The 25,163-nt window shown below is 42.9% G+C and overlaps 1 protein-coding gene across 1 annotated transcript in view; it reads right to left on the bottom strand.

Annotated features, from left to right (window-relative positions):
* The window catches only part of Vtcn1 (V-set domain containing T cell activation inhibitor 1), a 60,244-nt gene that overhangs the window by 1,489 nt on the left and 33,592 nt on the right, over nucleotides 1-25,163 (bottom strand). The window contains exons 2-4 of the mRNA XM_051199210.1: nucleotides 16,180-16,244; nucleotides 8,009-8,356; nucleotides 3,155-3,433 (exon numbers count right to left, since the gene is read on the bottom strand). Of these exons, the coding sequence (XP_051055167.1) occupies nucleotides 3,155-3,433; nucleotides 8,009-8,356; nucleotides 16,180-16,244 (692 nt within the window). The remainder of the gene's footprint in view (nucleotides 1-3,154; nucleotides 3,434-8,008; nucleotides 8,357-16,179; nucleotides 16,245-25,163) is intronic.

Below are 25,163 nucleotides of genomic sequence, written 5' to 3'. Positions count from 1 at the left end.
AGTCTGCAGCCCAGACTCCTGCCCTGGGGCAGACAGAGCCAGAGTGTGCAGGCTTCCATCTTCTGGGACAGATCCTGCCCCTAGAATATTGTTGGCTTAGAGAACAGAGCGGAGTATGCACTTCATGGTAATGGCAGAGGAGGAAGGGTAAGGGGAGCTAAGCTATGTAGTCCAGCTTCTGATGTGCTCCTCTGGGGAAGGGTGTAAGAGGAAGGAAGATAGACACTAAAAGGTCACACACACACACACACACACACACACACACACACACACACACACACACACACACAGGGATCCCGCCTCACAGAATGAAATACGTGGAATGGGAATGTAGCCTCCTAAGCCCACATGTGATGGCTGATGTGTCAAGCACTGGACATCTCTGCCTGCATCCCCCATGGATATCTGAAGAGCCACATCGCTAAACCATCGTCCCCTCCCTCTCATTGTTTCTGTTTCCCTGCTTGGTTGGTAGCATTGCCAGGTTCCTAGACATCCTGGGTAGTGATATCAAACCCATTTTGACTTCTATTTCTCTTGATGTTCATATTTGCTTTATCAAGGCCTATAGATTTGTTTGTTGGTTTTTGTTCAAGCAACTTTTGATTTTTTTCTCTTTCCTTTTCCTCCCAATTCCTCCCTTGGACCACTGCCACAGGCTCCTGACTTCAAGGCCTCTTAATCTCTCAAAACTGTTTATTTTCTCCTTTAAAATCTAACTTGAATTCTGCTTACTTACTGGTCCACTCTAGTCACAATTAATAGCTCTTTCTTAGAGGTCCCATATTAATGCTGGGGTTAGCTTTTTAATGATATTTGTAGCATTTATTTAGGTATCTACTGGGGTTTAAAAGTGCTATGAACATACTTAGCACAAAATATAAAGCTGTTGAAAAACTGTCCAGGCCGACTAGTATTTCATTTTATTTTGTACATTGCCATCTATGTCATCAATGGATGTTTCAGGCTTTAATTTTCTTGACTATTATAAATAGTATTACATAGTATTACTATTTCCATGACCATAAAAATATTAAGACTTTTCTTTGATTTCCTTTTTTTTTTTTTACTATACCTAAAAATATGATTGTCAGATCATATGGCTAGGCTAGTTTTAGAAGAACACGTCATTTCTGATGATTGCAGAGGGTCAGTGCATGAGTGGTCCAGTTCCTCTACTCCTCACCAACCCTTGTTAATCCTGTACATTGTCTTTATGGCGACCATCTCAATGGGCCTGGGGTCTGAGGAGATTAGTTTACTGCTGTTTCGCTTAGCTTTCCTCTCATGGTTGATGTCATGAAGCACATTTTGATATGCTTTTTGGTCATTTGAATAACATAATCGGAAAACTGCCCCTTTTCTCATATGCTTATTTTCAAATTCAATTCTCAGGCTGGAGAAATGGATCAGTGGTTAAAGATGCTTGCCACAATAGCATGAGGAGTGGACTTGAGATCCCAAAAAGCCTACATAAATGTGGGTGAGCATTGCAGCTCCCATAATTCCAGTCTCAAAGGGTAGAAACTGGGGATCAATCCCCTGATCAGGCTGGCTATGGAGACTATGTCTGGGTTTGACTGAGAGCCCCTGTTTCAGTTCATGTTTGCAAACACATGAAAAAAAAAACCATACACATGTACACCAAATGAAAAGCACACACACATGTGAAGTGGAGATGTACTTCAGTGCTACACTGCTTGCCTAGCCTGCACAAGGCCCTGTGTCTGCCAGTCTAGCACTGAAAAAAATAAACCTTTAAATTTTTGCTATTTAATTGTTGTTAAGTTACAAGAGTTCTTTAAATATCTTGGGTAGTAACACCTTATTAGATCAATGATTTGCGACTATTTTCTGCCATTCCATAGATTAACTTCCATAAATATAATTCTAATAAAAATGTAAACTCCTATGATTTACTCAGTTATATTCAATTATATTCATCCTGGGCATACAAGATATTTGTTGCATTGTTCTACACTTGATAAAGATGGAAACTCTTTCAGCGAACTCTGTTGTCTGAAGGAAGGCTTCAGCAAAGCACAAGGAGCCACAGCCTCATAAGTTCCAGCTGAGTCTGGTTTTTCTTGAACTGCTTCCTCCTAGGCTTGGCATGCACTAAAGCACCACAGACAGGTGAGGGGGAGTCTCAGACAGGCTGCCCAGAGATCCACTTCAGTCTAAGGTTTCCAGATTTTCCTCAATAGTGGTCAATACTAGTCAGTCTTGGTGAGATGTCACTCAATCCCACAATGGCTGACTAAAACTGAGTCAGTGGGTCGACCTCTGATCTTCAGATTCAATTCCTCCTTAAGGACAGAATGGGATCTCGCAAGTTGGGGGGGGGGAATTTAGGATGTAGTAGATCAGTTAAATACATGACAAATAGTCAACATTCCCACTGACTTACAAAGACTGTCGGAGTGCTAAAGCTCTCCAGAAAACAGAGAAGAAGGCATATGAGATGAAGTTAGTCAACGCACTTTTGGAGGGAGGAGATTGAGACAATCTCACTGTGTACCTCTGCCTGGTCTGAAGCTCACTTTGTAGATGAGGCTAGCCTCAAATTCACAGAGATCCACCTGCCTTCCAAAGGCTGGGAATAAAGGCATGCATCACCATGACAGGTTCAGTCACCACCTTCAACCAATATTCTATAATTACTGTGCTGTGTTAGGCTTTCAATTACATAAATCAGTGTCAAATGGAATTATGATCAAAATCTCTAGAGCAGTGGTTCTCAACCTTTCTAATGTTTTGAGCCCCTCATGTTGTGGGGGTCCCCAACTATGAAATTATTTTCATTGCTACTTCATAACTGTAATTTTGCTGCTATTAGAATTGTAATATAAATACCTGTGTTTTCCAATGGTCTTAGGTGACCCCTGTGAAAGGGTCATTCAAGGGGTCATGACCCACAGGTTAACCCCTGCTCTAGAGCATCTGTGAGACTAGAGATTTTGGTGACCTGGTACATATTAGATAAATTCAATTTTAATTGACATATTGCTTTCTCTCTAATAATACATGTGAAAAACACAGGGAGGTCTGCAGGTGTGTTTGGGAATATAGTGCTTGGCTAGCAGCCCCAGATCCTGGGTTTCATCTCCAGAAGCACCGGAAGGAGGGGAGTGGGAAGCCTCAGGAAACCCACCTGTCACTTTGATGTCCCCTGTGGCTTTGGCAATGCTGTTTTCAATCATACAAGAGTATGTGTTGTTGATTGTGACATTGTAGAGCACAGACACAACCTTCATGGTCACATTCTCAGAGTTCAACTCGAAACTGGTGTTGGAGACTTCTGAGAAGTTGGCTCCTTTGTCAATTTGAGATGCCCAGGCCACTGTGGGCTGGGGGAACCACCGAGGAGCCTCACAGCGCAAACTCTCTGAACTGGCATTATAGTCCACATTTATCTCTGGTACACTGAAGGCTGCAGGGTCAGAAGTCAGAAAGGACAAATGTCAAGGAAAAACAGATTACACACAAAAAAGCCTTAAAGTACTAGGTCTTCAAAACACAATCAGCTGGGTTGTGGTGGCACTCACCTTTAATCCCAGCACTCAGGGGACAGATCTCTGTGAGTTCAAGGCCAGCCTGGTCTACAAAGTGAGTTCTAGGATAGCCAGCACTGTTACACAGAGAAATCCTGTCTTGATAAACCAAAACTAAAAACAAAACACCAACCAGAATCACTTCTATCACTCAAGTGACTCAGTCAGTGCTCCCCACTGTAAGGTCTGTGTGTGGCCAGTTATGTTGTGGGAATAAATGAATAATGATTTGCTCAGAGCATCCCTGTGCATTGTATCCCTTTGGTCAAGACCACAAACTCAGGGGCCTGAGTTTCATGTATATCAGTGTTATGATAGATAATGTTCTCCAGGTACAAGGATCATTAAAAAAGAAGAAGGAGGAGGAGGAGGGAAGGAGGGAAGGAAGGAAGGAAGGAAGGAAAGAAGGAAGGAAGGAAGAAAGACAAAAGTCTATTTCCTTAGAACAACAGGGCCAAGCCTCGGACAGTTTCTGAATTTCATGTTTTCGGGTAAAAGAGGGAAGGGGAAGAAGAAAGAAACAAACAACATGACAGCATTTACCTATCACCACAGCAAGCCTACTCACAGGTCTTGTCGCCATGGGGATTTGGACTTTGCTTGGGTAGATACTCTAGCTCTGACATCTAGGAATAGAGTGGCAGCTGTCTGTTTTATTCTAAGAAATGCTACTCATTAGAGTGACATCTGGAAATTAAGATGTTCCTTCTCCTCCAACTTGGCAGAGTAACACAATATGTTATGGTTGTGTAACTTGGTGTTCTGTAGGAGTCCTAACAGATGGAGTGAGGCTGTTGCCTGCTTTTGGGACCCTTTCCTCCTACTGGGTCACCTCGTCCAGCCTTGATGTGAGGGGATGGTATGCCTAGTCTATTGTAACTTGTTATGTTTGGTTGATACCACTGAGAGGCCTTCTCTTTTCTGAGGGAAACAGAGGAAGAGTTGATCTGGGAGAGAGAGGAGGTGGCAGGGAGGGACTGGCTAAGAAGAGAGGATGGAGAGGAAACTGTGGGCTAGATGTAATACATGAGAGAAGAATAAATGAATACATAAATGAAGGAAGGAAGGAAAGAAGGGAGGAAGTGTTAGGGGTATGGGCTTATTATTAAATCCAAATGGCAGTCCACAATTAATACTTTTAAGAATTGTTGTGATGATGGTGATGACGAAGACTTTGAGGGTACACTGCCACAGCACACCTGTGGAGCTTGGACGATAGTTTTGTAGAGCTGGCTTTCCTCTCCCATCTTTACATGATGTGGTCATTTGAATGAGCATGGCTGCCACAAGCTCATGTTTGAATACGTGATCCCAGTTGGTGGAACTGTTTGAGAGGGACTAGAAGGTGGCCCTGTAGGAGGAGGAGTGTCATTGGAGGTGGGTTTTGAGGTTTCACATGCTCACACCATTCCTACTTAGAGCTGCCTCCCTGCCTCGTGCTTGTGAATCAGATGTGAGCTCTCAGCTACTGCTCCAGTGCCCTGTCTGCCTGCCCGCTGTCATGCTCTACACCATGATGGTCATAGACTCGCCCTCTGAAACAAAGCCCCAATAAACTTCTCCTAAAGTTGCCGTGGTCATGGTGTCTATTCAGAACAGTTGAAAAGTAACCAAGACACATGGTCTCCAGGGCTCAAACCCAGGTTAACAGGCTTGAACACTGAGCACCGTTACCTGCTGAACCATCACACCAGACCCCCAGGCAGCCAGTAGTTCATAAAGGCTCTTAGCTGTTTCTTTGCTCACGGTTAGGGTGATGCTGTGTGAGAACAAAAGGTAAACCTTTCCCTTGCTGTTGTTTGTTTATGTCTGGGACAGCCTTATGTATGCTGGCCTTGAACTCACCATGGAGCTGGGGATGACATGGAACTCCCGATCCTCTGGCCTTCAGTGCCGCACACTGAGAATACAGGCATGTGCTACCACACCCTGCACTTTTCTCCCACCCCAGTGAGCCTGTTCCATAGTGAGGGGGATGAAATGTACATGCTTAGAGCAGGTAGGCAACACATGCCTAGGAGATGATGGGGGAAACTGAGTCTTGAGAGTATAATTTGTGCTAGAGATGTATTCCAGATATTACTTTATTTAATTTTCAAAATAATTCTAATGGTTATCTGTTATTATACCCATGATAAAACTTTAAATTTTGTAATTACTTTATTTTACTAATTCTTTTTCTTTCTTCCTTTTTCTCTTGTTCTTGTTTGTTTGTTTGTTTTTGTTTCTTTCCAAGACAGGGTTTCTTTTAGCAACTCTAGCTATCCTGGAACACACTCTGCACTCTGTAGACCAGACTGCCCTGGAACTCAGATTCTCCTGCCTCCATTTCCCGAGTGCTTGGATTAAAGGCGTGTGTCACCACTGCCTGATTCTAATTTTTTAAAAAGTTGTATTTATTTCTATTTGATATATTTGAGTGTTTGCCTCTCTCTCTCTCTCTCTCTCTGTGTGTGTGTGTGTGTATGTGTGTGTGTGTGTGTGTATGTGTGTGTGTATGTGTGTGTGTGTATACCATGTGCATACAGTGCATGTCGAGGGCATCAGATCCCCTGGAGCCAGAACTACAAATGGTTGTGAGCTGCAGTGAGCATTGCATGTGCACGTTGGGAACTAAATCCAAATCCTCTGGAAAAATAGCCAGTGCTCTTAACCGCTGAGCCATCTTCCCAGGCTGTCCTAATATACTAATTTTTAAGAGTAGCTTGCAAATAGGTTTCGTTATGTGAACAACTTTAGATTTACATAGAGGTTTCAAAAGCAGTATTTGGTAAAAGATAACGCCTGTAAATCTCCCACTCAGTTTCCTCTAATAGCATCTTACATAGACATTGTCCTTCTGTCAAAATTGAGAAACCAGCATTATTCTTAATTAAACTTCTGGCTTTATTTGTATTTTACCCATATTCCAATTAATATTGGGTTTTTTTCCTGTTGTTGCCCCAGAATCTCATTTAGCATGCCATCATGTTTTTAGTCATTGAGTCACTTCAGATTCTTATGGGCTCTGGCATTTTCTCAATCTTCTCATGCTTTTTATGGCTCTAACAGCTTTACTAGTGGTCAGTTATTGTGTAGAGTGTTGTTCTGCTGGAATTTATGGGATGCTCTTCCCATGGTTAGAGTCGGGTTGTGGGTTTTGGAGAGGAAGACCATGGTAGGGTAAAGGTCTCCCATCAACATGGCATGCTAGAAGGCGCAAGCTCTCCACACCCAATTGTCAACATGAGGGAATGTGTGTCAGGTATCTTTGAAAGTTGGCTTCACTCCTGCAACATACACTGACTGAACTAAGTGGAAGGACTATTAAATGGCACCTCCACCTCCTGGAGAAGGGGAGAGGGAAGTCAATTATTTGGAGTTTCTGTCTGAACAGAATTTGTTTCATCTCCCTCATAGTAAACATTTAAAAACATGCATGTTTTAGACCCCAAGTCATAATTCAGTACTATGGCTTCTCGTCTCGCTGTTTTAGGCTTTTCACTGAAGTTTGTGCAGTTGCTCTTACTATTTGACATAGTCTTCCTCTTCAGAGGAAGAGGCTGAGGCTCAGATAGGTTGTGTGCACTCTCCCCATCCAGGTCTGACCCTAGGGCCATGCATTGTAGTGTTACATATACATGGGAGGTGTTCAAGAAGGGTCTACAAAGACTAGTTTAGGCTACAGTGCACAGGCTACTTTATGCCCATCCTTGAGACCCCTTTCAGCTTCTCCATGGGGGCTTCTTATCCCTTCCCTCGTGTGCATTTGGGTGTGCTCTCTCCCTTCCTTTGACCCCTCAGTCATTCTATTTCTACTTCTCCAAAGGTGTTGTTCGTCGCACAGACTTTCACTTCTGTAAGATCTATACTGGAAGCACTGTGAAATAACCATGTTTATTAATCATCTTCATATTCTTCATTGCATCCATCTGAATCCCTTGTAGATAACTTCAGGAAATATCTATTAGACCAGTTTGGCAAGGAAATGTGGGTTTCACTGGGCCTGATTAGTATAGAAATATCCCAGCACAGATGGTAGGTTTCTCTTATTAGCAATGGCAGGTGGTCTTTACCTTTAATCCTGGTAGTTGGGAGGCAGAGGCAGAGGCAGGCAGATCTCTGTGATTTCAAAGCCAGCCTGGTCTAAGAGTGAGTTCCGGGAGAGCTAGGGCTACAGAGTGAGACTCTGGAGAGATGGGGAGAGACTGTCTTTCAGAATACACCTAGAAATCCAAAGATGAGAGGCTAGAAGAAAGTATTTTAAGCCCTAATATTATAGCAGGTCACTTTGAAAGTTGGTATGGTCTTGGCATAACAACAAGATGGCTACTAACAGAACTGAGAGAATTTCGGTCCAATATTGGCCATCTATGGTCATTTATGAACTCACCATGATATTTCATCAGCAGCGCATGCCCTTTATTCTCAGATATCTTTGGGTTCTCTCCCCCCGCCCTGCAGAAGCAACTCACCTCCAGTCTTGTACTCAAGGTTTGCATTCCCCTTGCCTTTTGAGGTGTGGATGTAACACGTATAGGTGCCAGCATCTGCGAGCTGCACGTTTTTCAGTCTCAGGGAAGCATTGCCAACCACCACTTGATCAGCAAACACTGCTGTCCGGCCTCTAAACATTTCATGCTGCTGAGAGAAATCATCTTTGCCTGCTTTAAACTCGTGGACCAAACCCATGGTCCCTTCTTTCAGCCACTGGATGACAATGCCATTGAGTTTGATGTCGGGTTCAAAAGTGCAGCTTAGGATGCCATCCTCTCCAATGTTTCCAGCCGAGGTAAACGTCCTGACTGTGATGAAGTGTTTGCCTGCGATTCAAAGAAGGGCCAATGCCAGTGAAGCCCTGGTACTTTAACAGCCAGGCTCTTCTTTAATGCAAGCCAGACAGAGATGTCCAATCAATCAGAAGGACAAAAAAAGCATTTTTAAAAAGACACGACTAGAAAGAGCAGGAAGCCATGTTGACATCTACAGCAGACCTGCTGTGCACAATGGCTTTTGCAAGAACAATCTACCCACACCCCGAGAGGCAGCAAGAGGAAAACACCTGGGAGTTGAGGGTTTGGACACAAGTATTCAAGTCCTGGCTTTGTTCCTTAACCACCGTGTGACCTTAAATAAATCACATGACTCGTCTGACTCCCAGGAACACGGAGGTAACAGCCTCTGAGAAGTTAGTATGAGGATCAAATCAAACGGGTGTAAACTTGATTTGCAAATGGCAATTACACAAGTACTAACCAATAGTAACACAAAGCTAAGCTCCCTGTTAATTAATAATAGTAATTCTGAAGAAAGTTAAATTCTAATGTGCTGGGACTTTATCTTTTTTTGGAATGATAAAGAAACTCTGGCATCGACAAGGGACAAGGGAAGTGATGGTGTTATCCACATCACAATGAAGATGACACTTAGTGATATTTGGTCCAAGTGAGAAGCCACCCTCTTCACCTCTTCGATCCTACACTTGGGGGAACATTGACTGTGGTGGGATCTCCATTCTACCCCCTCTCCTTCTGTTGTCCAGCCTACAGCCCACACAGACTGGGGGTTCTTTGTGCCAGCTGTTCTGACGGAGGGCACCCTAGGATGATTAGTTTTAGAGTCTCCTGTGACATGGATATGAAGCTAAGGTGAGGGCCATGGAGCCCAAGAGGATCGTGGGTCAGATACAAGGAACTGTGTGGGGAAGAGACCATGGAGAGACTTCATCCTAAGAGCCTTGTCGGCTGCTGAGGATAGTCAAGGCTGCAGGAGGGGCTGCCCAACCTCTGCATATTCTTCACACAAAAGCCTGGTTGAAGCGTTTAAGATGCTCCTCCCAAGACTTTCTGACACCCACAGACATCACCATGATGGGTCTTGGACACTTTTCAACTGCACTTTGCAGCTTCCGTATTGGTCTCCCCACCGTGTCTGCCTGCCTCCCTCCCACTGTTTTAAACGCATTGGTCTTGCAGTAGCTTTCTGAAACTACAATCCGAAGACACCCGCCACTATGGTTACTATGGGCTCTGGAATGAGTTGCCAGCTCCGCAGCCTGGCCTTCGATGCCAAGCACTGCCTGGCACACAGTGAATGCCTCTTGTTTCTGCCTGGCAGTTTCCTCCTCCCACTGTCTCCATCGTCTGTTTGTCTGTGTCCAGTGGTTTGTTGATTTTTCTTTCTTCAATTTAAAGATTCATGAACAAATAGTACATGTTCTTTTTCAAACACAGAAGCAAACATTCTAGCCATAAGGGTGTCCTTGACACTTCTAGCTCATTAAGGCTCAGGGTTGTCTAATTGACTCCAAGTCTTTTGTAGAAGAGATGAGGGTAACGAATGGGAAGTGCAGCCAAAGACACTGAGCTAGATAGATCTGCATAAAAAAAGAGCAGAGGGCTATGGAGAGAGGAATAAGTATGTCCAGAGAACAGAGGCCGTGGAAATAGGCACGCACACATAGGCTGGGCTGGAAGACGTTTTTTTGAGGCTTGGTGGCGTGGAAGAAAGGGATTTGGGTAGCAGCTGCCCTGGATGGCCTTTTGTGTGAGAGATCTGGAAAACTAGGAAAGACAGCAAAGGGAGATTTGACTGTGTGATAACACAGCACCCTGTCTCCTGCCTTGTATTTTCTTGAACACAGCTTTAAAGTTCAGGCTTATTTCCTATTGTCTTTGTTTATATGAAGGTCCAGGCTTGCATGGGCTGAGTGGTCACATCTGTGCCTTCCCAATCCTGTCAGTCTTTCTCCTGTCCAGCATTCTGGCTCTCCTGTACCTTGCTTACCCACATGCCACTCATATTGGACTCAGTGAGGATGGCAGTCCTTTCCAGAAATCCCTTTTTTTTTACTCTGCCAAGGTAGAACCAGTAGATATGTCCCTGCCCGTAGCTCTTCTTTCCCTTTACCATGGAAACTGCCTCCTTCCTTGCCTCACATCTGAACTATGCACCCAGTAAGTTTTGTCCAAGCAGGGAACAGTTCCAGTGGTAATTACAGGTCTGATAGTGTTTACTGGTCTGTTCTATGAGTTCCCAAGTATATGGTAATGAACACATATCAAGCACTGCTCATATACTCTATTGCAAGAGTAAAGAGCCAAGGTCACCACATTTAAATGTGAGAGAAACAGCCTTAAAAAGACGGCAATAAAGATACATATAGATCCTCAGTGATACCACACAACAAGTGGGACTCAGTCAGAGCCACAGTGAAGGTGACTATACTTTATAAAGTGTCATTGAAGTTAATCTGGAAAATTACTTTTGCAGAAAAAACCCCACATCATTAGCACAATTATAGAGGAAATGAAATGATAATGACATATCTTAGTTTGGTAATTGTGTTATGGGGATTAATTTTAATGTGTTGGCCTTGAGCCCACAGGTAGGGAATCCACTGACACATCTCCTAGAGAACTTGGTAATTAAAAATAGGCAGCTTCATCATGCCTGGGGACCTGCTGCAGCTTCAGGTCATTTGAGTTCCTGTTCATGATGTGGCCAATGGGATGAGCCTAACACCACTTGAATTCTCATCCATAGGAAGTAAAGGGGAGAAGTAAAAGCCAGTGAGGACTTCGGAAATCAGAGAGGTAGGCTTGCTTTGCATCTAGCCAGCAGTCAGTAAATTCTTGTTTGTTACATGCATAAATGAAGATTCAAGGTGATTATGTGGAAGTTAGTTTGCAGAAACCAGCATCTGTATTCAAATGTTCAAACACATCCTGGCTCAAAGAACATCATGTCCCCACCCTGGCCTGATGCACTCTCCAGGCATTCTGAGCATCAGAGAGGCTCCTGGGTGACGAGAGTCCCATGGAGACGGGTTAGAAGCCACTGTCTATGGACTGAGAATTCTTATTTAAACCAGAGATTTAAACCATTTCATTAGCCTCTAAGGTTGCCCCAACTCCTCAGAAACTGGAAGACAAGGCATTTACTGAAAATAAACAGCTCATGAGGGTATCCTAATTTGGTTTCTGTTGCTATAATAAAACAGTGTCTGGAAGCAACTTGGAGGAGGGAGCAGCCATAGGGCTTTCCTTCCATGTCATATTCTATCATTGAAGGAGGCCAGAGCAAAAGCCCAAGGCAGGAACCTGGAGGCAAGAACTGAGGCAGAGACCATAGAGTTACACTGCTAACTGGATCTCCTGTTCTTGCTCAGCTGCTTTTCTAATTGAAAATATTTATTTTTCATGTATGTGAGTGCCTGCCTGTGTGTATGTATGTGTACCATATGTATGCCTGGTACCCCAGGAGGCCAGAAGAAGGCATCAGATCCCCTGGAGCTAGAGTTCCAGGTGGTTGCGATGCACTATGTGGGTTCTGGCAACCAAAGTCAGACCCTCTGCAAGACAAGCAAGTGCTCTTAACTGCTGAGCCACATCCCTCGGCTACCTTTATTATACAGCCCACGCTCACCTGCCGCTGGATAGCACCAGCCACAGTGGGCTGAGCCCTCTTAAATCAAGTAGTGATTAAGGAAATGCCTGACAGATAAGTGCTTCACACTAATCTGACCAGGCAATTCTTCAGTTGACGTTCCCTCTTTCTAGGTGACTCTAGGATTATGTAAAATTGACAGCTAAAGCTATGACATAGGGGCAATTCCTACCACAGCTCTGGTCACGTGAGGAAAAGCGTGGTAGGCCTCAGAGGTGAGCAAGCTGCTCATGTCTCAATGTCTCAGTTTTTGCACAGGTGAGTATTGCTTAATTGGCTGTCCCCTGTAGGGGCAGGGATATTTGGGATTAGAGTACAGGAAACACGAGGTGAGCATTTCCTAGATGTTGTGATGGGAGAGGTGCTGGATAAAACTTAGAAAATGAACTGTCCTTTGACACAATGCAGTCCAGGTTCTATACATTCCATTGGCGTAGAACACACTAGACACTGTTAACAGAGGATCCTGTAGTATCTACTGATGGACAGCTGTGCAGAATTCACCAAAGCACATGGCTTAGTGATGGAAACACACAGCCTGCTTCAGGCTGGGGTGGCACCTATGGGTACCGTGCTAGCCAAAGAGGAAAAGTGAGTGTGTTGCTTTTATGAGACAAAATTCAGAAAGATACTGGGTCAGGAGATAAAGGGGAGACGTAGGGAAGTGGCAGAAGATGGTGTGTGGGGGACTGGCAAAGACATCACACTGTTTGTGTCCTGGTTCCGTCACTTTCTGGATATGTGACACTGGGCAATGTTTCCAAGATCTTTATTAGTGCTCTTATGTGTAAAATGAGGCTGTGCCCTCATGGGGTCCCTAAAAGGACTAAATGATACAGTGCAAATAAAGCAAATAAAGTGCTTCCTACTGTACCCAATTTGTCATGCTGAGCCTTAAATTGTGGCAATTGAAAACATTAACTTCAACACTTTGGAAAAGACAGTGGATTGGGGCCCTGGGAGGTAAGAAAGGAACATCGTACTAACTGCTTTACCCTTGGTGGGTCATTTTAAGCCATAAGAAGTAAGAATGAGCACCAGACTTGTTCTATGAATGAGAATAAAGAAGCTCCAAGGTTAGATAAAGAAGCTCCAAGGTTAGTGGCTTGCTTAGTGCCCCCTGCCTTGCAAGTAGGGGGGGCCAGGGCCAACCCAGTCCTATAGCGGGCGTCTTGTAGCATATTTTCCTGATAACTAAAGCCAGATTGAAATAAGTCAAGAGTTAACCCATTATAACGATATCACCACTTTAAGAGTAAAAGCAAAAGAGCTGGGGAATGCAGCTCAGTGACAGAGTACTTGTCTGGCATATGTAAAACCCAGGCTTGATTCAGTCCAACACTGAAACATACAAGTGTAAAAAAATTAAAATGAAATAACTAAAGGTTGTAGATATAAGAAACATGAAGAACTAATTTTACAAATGACTGTAATATTTGGAAATATCAAATGTTTTCCAAACAACTTATATAACTCTTCCGATAAGAACACAGAGGCATATCCAGGGTCCTGATATAAAGCTGAGCATTATTAGATGATATCTTCTGGCTGGCTGTCGTCACCACCCTAGCTTCAAAAGAGGTCTTCTTTGGGGAGGTCAGAAAATTCTGTAGTTCTCAAGAGGTGCTAAATAAATTCATTGACAGCAGGAAATGGGTATTAATAGTATTTGTCGTGTCCAGCTGTGTCAGCCATTTATGTTACACATGTGTGTGAAGCCTCTAGGTTCTCCCATTGATCTCATTTTAACAGGAAGAAAACTGATTCTGGAAGGTGACGTTACCTCCCAAAGGGCATGAAGTTGTTTAACTTGAGACCTACGTATCTCTGATCCTTAAACTCTCCCCCTGTGTGGAACTATTGCAGGGGCCGGGACCTTTCACTAGGGGTTGATGAGGGTCTCTCGACCTCTCTTCCAAACACTGCACCTTAAATGCAGTTTGTGTTGTATGGGGCCACATTTAGAAAATGTTTATTTATTTATTTGATTGCTTAGTTTTGCAATGTTGGGTGGTACCCAGGCTATTGCACATTGTGTAAGTGTTCTGCTACTGAGATCCATGCTCAGCCCTTGGTTTTGTTTTTGTTTTTCCCTTTTATTTATGAGCATATATTAATTAATGATACAGGATAATGGGTTTCATTATGATTTTCATAATTTTGGTCATGTTTACCCCATTATCCCCTTCTTGTCCTTCTACCACCCCTGTGGATTCCCTTCATCTAAGTCTCCTTTCTACTCTGTCTTTTTATCTTTCCCGTGATTCGGTAGGCTTAACTAGGGTTTCTCATATGAGCAGGAGTGAGAGGTTATCTAAAGAACATAGGTGATGCAGCAGTGGCTACACCACTGAGGAATCTCTCCCTACCACCACCCCAGCCACCATTAACTGCCACTAGCTCTTTGTGGAAAGGGAAGGGCTCATGAGCTTCTCACCCCTAGATATTGTTATTGCATACAAATCCCCCTGAAGGGAGAAGAGAAGAGAGCACCTGAGATTTAGTTAGAGGGAAAGAGATGAAATGACATAAATCAAAAGCAAGTAAATGAGAAGGAATACAGTTGGTTCTCTACTTACGGCGTCTCAGTTTGTGATTATTAGACTTAATGATGATACAAAACGACATACGTATAGTAAAAAGTACACTCCAAGTTTTGACCTTTTACATGCTCCCGTGCTTGTGATGTGTGGTGTTGCTGGACCCCAGTGGTCAATGTAGCTCCCATTGGTTACATGATCACAGAGCCAGCGGCCTCCCTCTACAGTGTGCTGTGTGCCAAAGATGGTGTTTGAGAGGTTGGCTGTATTAAATGCCCTGCACTTACAATGTTTCCAACACACAACAGGTACATTGGAATGTTTCTGCATTATGAAGGACCATCTGTATTAGAGTGAAACAGATTAGCAAATTCAGAAATATTTCAACGTACACATGAATGGTTAGGTTACGATGATGGTGGTATTAAAGAGAAGAGTGTGTTTTCAATAAATGGTGCTTGGTCTACTGGACAGGCACATTGAAATAAAGCTTCTAAAAACTTAGAAGATCTTCATGACCTCAGGGAAGGCAAACATTATTAAATTGATTAGATTAAGTTCCACATATGAAGGAAAAGATTGATGAATTTAGCTATGTTAAAACAAAGACCACTTGTTCATTAGAATATATGAAAGGAATGAGAAGGTAAACCGTGCATCAGGAGAGATCTGGTAACACACTTAGCTAGTTTGCAACCAGAACATATAAAGAAATATAGGTTAAAAAAAGAAAAACAAGGGATTGGAGAGGTGGCTCAGAGGTTAAGAGTGCACACTGCTCTTTCAGAGGACCTGAGTTTGGCTACCCAACTAAGTTGGACAGGTCACAACTGAGTATAAGCCAGTTCTATGGGGGGGGGGGGTCTAATGCCCCCTGCTGGCCTCCCTGGGCACTGCACTCATATGCACAAACCTGCTCTTGGACACACATCCATATAATTAAAAGTAAAACTAAAATCTTAAATAAGAGAGGAACTCAATTTTAAAATAAGTAGAATATACATTTGATGATAAGGAAAGTGGGTAAGGGTGCTGATGCCTTGTGTAAACTAATACACATATAGCAAGTCTTTTTTAGTTCAGGCCTTGTAGCTACTGTTTAATAACCAACCATACCCTGGAGGAGAGTGATGATGGAGGAAATAGGCGGCTGGAAAAAATTATAAAGACTGAAATCATGAAGTGACAGCTTGGTCACAGACCCAGTTAAAATAATTATGTTGGCCCTGTTCAGGTGGTTTATGGGAAACAGCCAACAACTCAGAAGACAAGGCTGCCTTCTTCATATGGCTTCCATCATAATTAATAGCATCCATAATAGATATTCTTGAGAGGTGGCCTATCAGAAGAAGGATGAGATGGCTTCCTGTGACTGGCACAAGCTAACTGTCTTTGAAGAGTGGGTATCGAGGCGGCATGTTTCCTACATGGTGCAGTAGTCATGGCCAGTTATCCCTTTACCTAAGGTCCCTGTTTAGAAAGGGTTAAAGTCTAAGGAGACAATTGTCTCAGGCAAAGAGGACAACACAGTACATAGAGCAAATGCTCTACTTTGAAGTTCTCTGGGGAGAATTCCTGTTCTTCCCACATGTCACAATGAGTGAGGAGAGGTTTAACAGAGATGGGCAGAGCATAGACTGTGATTGGATAGCACATACCTGAAATACCAAAGCCAATGATGAGTGCAATTGCTCCAGCCAGGATAATGATGATGTTAATAACACTATGGACAGAGATGGAGAAACAGGAAGTTACTCTTTGCTCTATCTGACACACTGCCTCACAACCATCCCATGTAAGATGTGCTATGTCTATCAAGCACACCTCACAAGCTTTTCTCCCACATAAACCATTCCTATAAATAGGTACCTTACAAGTCCCATCCCCAACCCACTGGAGTCTAGGGACAGATGAAGAAGCTTCCCTTTTATCTGATGGTGTCATCTCACTTTCCTATTGCCAGATCAGAGAAGACCATAAACCCTGTTGAAGGAAAACCAATGGTAATATCTCTCTGTACTGCTCGATGGCACTTGAGGAGAACCTATGTCCCATTCAGCATGACCTTTAGCAACTTTGCCCACCTCCTTGTATTGTTTGTTTTCCTTTCTTGACTCTCTCTGTAGACCTTCACTTTCTCCTGGTCATGCCTTCTCCACATTGTATGCACTCACTCATACCTGGTCTACCATGACCTGCGGGTTCTCAGTGACTATCTTCTACCCCTTATTTTTAAACAAGTGGGCTGGAGATGTTGCAATAAATCACATGCTTAGAACTGTACATCAAGGTGCAAACCCAGTTTCTCCCTAGCCCTTTAATTCCTGTTTCCTCTAGATTACTCTTTATCCTACTGCAGCCTGGCTGCAGGAGCCCAGCTTCCTTCTTAGCTCCATCCCCTGGGGACGCCACCTCTTGGTGCAGACCCAGGTCCCCTTAGCTCTTCCCTATTAACTCACTCATGCTTTCCCTTCTAGCCCACCTCCATTCCTCTGTGTCAGCTGCTGATCTGCGGAAACACTTTCTACCAGAGAAGCCACAATGGTAGGGACTCCGCATCCTTCCTGTCCCCCATTCCAACCTCTCTAGGCTTACTCTTAGCATACTTGAAGGAGTCCCTCTACCCACCCTGCCTCCACTCCTTGGTGACTCTTACTCGTGATGTGAACACTCTGTTTCCATAGCTATTTTCTTCTGCCCATCCTTGCCTTTCCTCTTAGACCATTTCCATTTCTTTGTGTTATCTTCCAACGGACAGAAGCAATCTCTGCCTGAGATCACTCAGCCACAATACTCTCCTAGTATCTAGAGTGGGCAATAACAACCAAAGAACAGAACTACCCACCCAAAAAAGACCAGATATCTATGCCAAGAAACACCTCAAATATCATAACTACAGATACATAGATCCCCATGAAAAATTACAAACATGAACAGCTAAGACAATATGCCTCCTCTGAAAGCTGGTAAGACTATTTCAAAAAGCCTTGAGAATTGCAGTTTAGCTAAAGCATAAAACAAGGACTTCAAAGTAGCAATTATGAATATGTTCAAACACCTTAAAGATGGTATAAACCAATACCCTAATGAAGACTGTGAAAACACAGTTAAATGAAATAATGAAAACATTTTAAGACTTCAGGTTATGAAAGTTGGAATATAATTACTAAATAAAACCCAAGTTAAAATAAAACTAGAAATGAAAATTGAAAACTTAAGAAACCAAACAAAACCCACAGAGATACAGCTTCCTAGCATATTACAAGGCATGAGAAAGAGAGTTTCAGGTCTTGAAGACAAGGTAGAAGAAATGGATGGTTCAGTCAAAGAAGATGTTAAATCTAAAAACACCTAGGCACGAAACATCCAGGAAATTAGGAAGAGACCAAACTGATAAATAGTAGGAATAGAATAAGGAGAAGAAGCCCAGATTAAAGGCACATAAAATATTTTTAGATACATTTCAAGGTACAAGAAGCATACAGAGTAACAGATAGACTAGACCAGAAAAGAAATTTCCCACAAAATGTAATAATCAAAACACTGAATGTTCAGAACAAAGAGATGATATTAAAAGCCGTAAGTGGAAAAAGACCCATTAGGTTAACATTCAGTGGAGACTCTGTAAGTCAGAAAGGCGTGGGCAGATGTTCTACAAACTGAGAAATAACAGATGCCAGCTTAGATGACTATACCCAGTAAACTATCAATTACAATAAATGGGGAAAAATACTCCATAATATAAACAAATTTAGACAATATCTAACTATAAATCCAGCTCTATAGAAGACCCTAAAAGGAAAACTTCAGTCTGTAGAGGCTAAGCAAATGCAAGGAAACACAGGAATAAATACTTATAGAACAGTGCATCAAAAAAAGGTGAAGGACCCATACCACAACAAAATAACAGGAATCAGTGAATACTGCTCATTGATAACTCTCAATATAAGTGGTCTCAATTTCCTAGTAAAAAGGCACAGACTAATATATTGAATTAGAAAACAGAGTCCACCTTTCTGCTGTATTCAAGGAACACATCTTACCATTAAGGATAGACATCATTTCAGGGTAAATGGATGGAAAAGGTATTCCAAGAAAATGGATCCAAGAAGCAAGCAGAAGAAGCTATTTAATATTTGACAAAATAGACTTCAAAACCAAAACAATCAGAAGAGATGGAAAGGACACTGCATATACATTAAAGAGAAAAAAGTAAGAGGATATTGAAATCCTAAACACAAGGGCACTGTGGTGGTTTGAATGAGAATGGCCACCATAGGCTCATATATTTGGATACTTAGTCATCAGGAAGTGGCACTACTTGAAAAGGAAGGATGGCCTTGGAAGATGTGTGCCACTGAAGGTGGGCTTAGAGGTTTCAGAAGCCTAAGCCTGGCCCAATCTCTCTCTCTCTCTCTCTCTCTCTCTCTCTCTCTCTCTCTTCCTGCTCTCTGTGGATCCAGATGTAGAACTCTCAGCTACTTCTCCAGCACCACCATGCTCCCTACCATGATGATAATAGACTAAATCTCTGGAACTGTAAGCAAGCCTCTCAATTAAATGTTTTCTTCAGTTATAGTTGTCTTGGTCATAATGCCTCTTCACAGCAACAGAACCGTGACTAAGGCAGAAGTTGGTACCAGGAGTGTGGTATCGGTACTTTAGATTAGAAAAACAGTTGAATGCTATAAGCAGGGTTTAATGGGCCATCATAGTAAGAGCATGGAATACAGTGGTACTGGGGGTGATTTGAACTGTGGAGGCCTGGCTAAAGAGGATTCAGAGGGGAAGAATATTAGTAGACTGTTATTGTGACATTTGAAAAAGAATGTGGCTGCTTTCTGCCCTTGTCCAAAAAATCTGCCTGAGGTTATGTGAGAGAGTTATGGATTAATGGCATTGGCAGAGGAAATTTCAAGACAGCCTAGTAGTGGCCATGTCATATGGTTATTAGCAGCAACTCATCCGGATTTATAATTAACAGTATGAAGCCGAGAAAGTAAAATACAAAATGTACAGTTTAAGGAGAAAAGGAGCACCAGGAAGTGTGGGAGCTAAGTCTAGTGTTCAAGGAGAGGACACACTCAATACTAAGTAGAATAAAGGGAAAGGTGACCTCTGGCAAGGTCCCACCTAGATAAGCTTCTGATTTGTGAAAAGGAAATATAGAAAAGCTTAAGTAGTGAAATTCATAAAGAAACATGACTACAGCTAAAATCACATATTGACCCTCACCCAGTGATAGTGTGTGACTTCAGCACCACCCACACTCTTGCCAATAGGCAGATCATCCACACAAAAACTAAGCAGAGAAATGCTGGAATAAACCTATACCATGGATCAAATGGACCTAGCAGACATCTACAGAACATTGCACACAAACACTAATAAATTTACTTTCTTCTCAGAAGCTCATGGAACTTTCTCTAAAACTGACCACATGACATACTAGGACACAAAGGGAGTCTCAACAGAAATAAGAAAATTGAAATAACACACTGCATCCTATCTGACCACCATGGATTAAAGCTGGATATCAACAAAAGAAACAGCAGAAAAGATGTAAATTCATGAGAATTATACAACTTACTAGTGAATGAAAAACAGGTCAATGCAGAAATGAAGGAAATTTAAACCCTTTTAAGACTGAATGAAAATAAAAACACAACACCCCCAAACTTATAGGACACAATGAAAGTGGCTCTAAAAGGCAAGCTCATAGCACTAAGTGCCTACATCAGAAATACAGAGAGATCTCATATTAACAACATAGTGACATACTTGAAAACAGGAAGAAATAACACCCAAAAGAGTAGAGGTAAAGAAATAATCAAACTCAGGGATGAAATCAATGAAATAAATAGAAACAAGCAAACATCCAGGTAGTGGTGGTGCACACCTTTGATCTTAGCACTGGGGAAGCAGAGGCAGGCAGATCCCTGTGAGGTCAAGACCAGCCTGATGTACAGAGAGAGTTCCTGGATAGCCAAAGCTACACAGTGAACCACTGTGTAGCTTTCTGTCTCAGAAAAAACAAGACAGAGAGAGAGAGAGAGAGAGAGAGAGAGAGAGAGAGAGAGAGAGAGAGAGGAGAGAGAGAGAGAAACAATGGAAGAAAGAGAAACAAACACAAAAACAACATAAAGAATCAATGAAACTAAGAGTTAATTATGTTAGAAAATCAGCAAGATTGAGAAACCCTTAGGCAAATTAACCAAAAAAACAGAGATCCAAATTAATAAAAATTAGAGATGAAAATGGGGCATCACAGCAAATTTCGAGACTACTGAATCACACACAAGATGGGCACAGGTCTAAGCCAGATGGATGGGTTCCCTGCACTGAGGGGGAATTGAACACTGGGCCCCATCCTGACCAATATGTTATCTGCGATTGATATCTGATGGCAAAGGGAAAATCAGTTTTCCCTTTGGAGTCTCACTGGGTATATAAACCATACTTAAGGGCAGGCTCCATGCCCAGCAGTAGATGGACAAGAGAGAAAACAAACAAACAAACAAACTGGTATTTTTGTGGACTTGTTATTTTGTTGCTTTGGCAGTTTTTGTTCTTACTAGTCCTTTGTTCTGATGTTTGGGGAGTTGTGGGTTCTGTGTGTGTGTGTGTGTGTGTTTTGTTTTATATTTATTTTTTAAAGGAGAGAGAAAGAACATAAAGTAGAATGGGGAGGATCTTGGAGGAATTATGGGAGGAGAAACATGATCAAAATATATTGTATGAAAAAAGTTATTCAATTAAAAAATCCATATGTTTAGCATGCTCAAGACCCTAGGTTCTACCCCCAACACTCAAAATTTTATAAGATATATATATATATATATATATATATGTATATATATATACATACATACATGTATGTATGTATGTATATATAAAACGATTAAGCTTAGAAACTTAAATCATCAATCAAAAATAGGACAATAAAATTATCCACAATTCCATCATCCAGACCCAAACACTGTTCGATTTTGACATGTATCCTGACAGCTGTTAATTAACAGATTAACAAATGACACTTAAGAAAGAAAATAGCTAACTAAATAAGAGTGTTGTTTACACTACCTGACGGCTTGAATCGTCAGATTGACATGTTGTCCCACAGCTATTTGTAGCTTACAGCATCTACCCATTCCATAACTTTATGAGGCGAGCAAGCGCATCGCCTCCACATTATGAATGATGTGGGGGGGTTAAGCATCTTCCCTAAAGTCACCTAGCAACTTTGTCTAGTGCTCCTCAGAGTGGAGGCTGGTGGGTGGGTGCACAGTGGGCGGGGGAGGGGGATCATGTGGGATGCGCTTTCTTTCTGCTTAGGGGAATCCGTGCTCCAGGAGGGATTTACCTGACAAGAGTGACTCAGGCAGAGAAGGAGACACAGGTCAAAGGGTGCATTGGCAAAGCCATTTCTGAGAAGCTCCCCTTCTGCGGCCTGCCCTGCCATGTACGTCATCGGGAGTGGACTCAGCTGAGGGCCGCTCACACGCTCCTGACACCCACACTGTGGTTACTCAACAGGCAGGACAAAAGAGAGGCACTGGGAAGCAAAGAATGATGCTATGGAGTAAGAAAGGAGGCATACAGCATTTCACATTCTGTCCTGAACCAGCTCATTGTTCCCACCTCCCTTTGGCTCAGCATCACCGAGAGCTGACTTGCAAGGGAAAACCTGGGAGAACAGTTTCCTTGGGGTGTAAAGCCCTGCTGAATTAAGTTCAGCCACCGGGCGGGGCACCAAGTGGCGCATTTGCTAACCTGCTTCCTAAAGACCATGGTGACCACTTCGCCTCTCCTCAGCTATTCTTAGGTCTTAGCCTCAGAATAGCTCAACAAACTGACCGCACCTTGTGGCTCGCCCTCACCGCAGCCACTTGTATTTATGACAGGGGTTTCACTCTCCTTGAATATACGATAACCTTATGAGGCTCATTCTTTTGTAAAATGGGACATGAGCAATTCTCTACTTACGGCAAACATGTCACAGTGAGCATGTATCCCTTACCCCCAAATCCTTGGTTTAGTAGCATAAATGTGACTTCACTTACGACGGGGCCATTGCCGACCTAATGAGTACAGAGGAGTGGGTGCCACAAGGAGTGGCAGCATGGTGTGCACCTGCTATCCCAGCTCCAACAGAGGCTGAAGCACGAGGGTCCTTTTTGCCCAGGGACTCAAGGCAGTGTAGGCAACATAATGAGACAGTTTCGAAAAGGAAATTAAGTTAAAAATACAAAAAATGCAAGAACACATGCGCACATAAAGGCACAGGGAGAGAGTGCCAGGTGAAGAGGAGAGCAGAGATGTGTGAGCTAAGGAATTCGGGTTGGCAATCCTCAGGGTCCAGGGCAGAGGGCTAGGACACATTCTCTCTCAGCTCTCAGATGTAACTAATCTTGCAGTCTAGACTTACTTACTGTTGAATAAGCCATCCACTTTGTGTCACTTTGCTGTGACTTCCTCCAACAAACTAACGAAAACATTATTTGGGGCCCAAAGAGTTGATAGTTCATAATCCCCAAAGGGCTATCCATACATTACTTTTTGCTATAAATAATTTTTACTTGTGGCTACTTGCTATAAGTCTGTTTTGTTATTTTATTACTTACTAAATTGTGCACACACACACACACACACACACACACACACGTTTGTGTATGACTGTGTGAGTACAGTCAGCTCCAGGAGGCAGAACGAGGGTGTTGGATCCCCTGGAACTGGAGTGGAGTTACAGATCACTGTGAGCCACCTGATGTAGGACCTGGGAACTGAACTTGGACCTTCTGCAAGAGCAGCGCACACACATGTACCTTCTGAGCCATCTCTGCAGTGCTGTAAGTTCATTCTTAAGATTTTAATTTGTTCATTCTTAAAATTTTTAGCAGTGGCTGGACAGCAGTCAATGAATGGAGTCCTGCACACTCACTGTCCTAGTTAGCTTTGACTGTTAGCTTCACATGACCTGGAATCTCAATCGAGGAATTTCCCAGATCAGACTGGCCTATAGACATGTCTGTGAGGGACTGCACTGAGTAATCGATGAAGGGGGAGGGGGCTAGGGCACTGTGGGCAGTACTATTCCCTGGGCTACATAAGTAAGCTAGCTAAGCATGAACCTGAGTGAGCCTGCTAGCAAGCAACACTCTACCGTGGTTTCTAATCCAAGTTCCTGCTTGAGTTCCTACCCTGCCATCCCTCAGTGATGTACTATGACCAGTCAGATGAAATAAATGCTTTTCTCCCTTGAGTTGCTATTTATCAGAGCGCTTTATCACAGCAACAGATTGGAACCAGAACACTCACCGAGAGGAGGAGGGCAGTGGAGGTTGTGTATTTCAGTTAAAGGAGCTGAGCCATTCCCATCACCCCCAGGCCTACATGTGTCCCTGGACATCACCACAGAACATTGCCATCTGTCTGCAAGCAAGTGCTCCGCCTAAGGCACCAGCTGGAGGTTTTTTCTAAATGTGTATTCTCTTGGGAAATCAGTCAGCCTCCAGAGTCTTGGAAAGGGAAGCAGGAACTGTCAGAGCAGCCAAGTTAAATAATTCCTGTCTGTTGCTTGTTAATTAAAAAAAATGCATTTCTTCTTAGGCCACCCATTTTGTAATGAATGAAGTCCACTGTCTTATGGTCCATTAATCTGTCAGTCGTTCTGCAGGTAATTCTGTGTATCCTACAATATGTATCGATGCACACAAGATATTTGAAAGAGCTGCACACACGCTCAGCATCCACTCTCTGCTTAATTAAACCGATGGTGAAAGTAGAAGACTTTGGCGTCAAGTCTCACACTGTGTTACTGGTGGAGAAAGGTGTTAAGTCCAAAGAGAGAGCCCAGCCCCCTCAAAAGGCAGTGGTGTCCAGGAGTGACAGCCTGGGCCCAGCTCAAGGTAGACACAGAAGGATTACTGGTAGATAGATAGAAGCTGCCATGTAAAATTCCTCAGGAACCTGTGAAATGGGCTTCTAGTTCTCCATTGGTGTATACCTGTGGTGCATATCAAAGTCCATGCTAACCTGTGGTACGTATCAAAGCCTCCATGCTAGCCTCCACTGTTTATTCTAGTTCAATAGGATTTTAGTAGTGGTTTTACCTAAACTGTCCGGGGAACACTTTCTGGGGACAGTGTGTTCTTAGTATGTAAAATTAGAAACAAGTGGGCCTAAAAAAAGTGCAAACAAAAAGTTTTATGAGAGGTGTTCTTACCCTGTTTTCTGAGTTTTACTTTCTCAAAATAGTTTCCAGAAATGATACTAAGGAAAATTGCTAATGTAAAACTGCGTTCTAGGGACTGGAGAGATGGCTACTGTTATGCTTGCGGAAGACCCTCACTCTGTGTCCAGCGCACACGCGCGTGTGTGCACACACACACACACACACACATGCGCGCGCACACGCTGCTCACAACCATCCAGTTCTGGAGGATCTTATGCCCCCTTCTGACTTCTGAGGGCAACACATGCATATGGTGCACAGACCTACATGCAGGCAAAGCACTATACACATAAAATATATTAAGACAAACAAAATTGTCTTGTAACCTCCGCTCTAAAATTTGCTGTGCATTTTTGTTAGATACTCTTTTAAAACGGGCCCAAATGAAAACCAATGTTTTGGGCAGAT

The sequence above is a fragment of the Phodopus roborovskii genome, unplaced genomic scaffold, assembly GCF_943737965.1.
Source record: "Phodopus roborovskii unplaced genomic scaffold, PHOROB, whole genome shotgun sequence".
Classification (NCBI taxonomy): domain Eukaryota; kingdom Metazoa; phylum Chordata; class Mammalia; order Rodentia; family Cricetidae; genus Phodopus; species Phodopus roborovskii.
The sequence above is the reverse complement of the archived record's forward strand: the minus strand, read 5'-3'. Positions and strand labels throughout refer to the sequence as shown.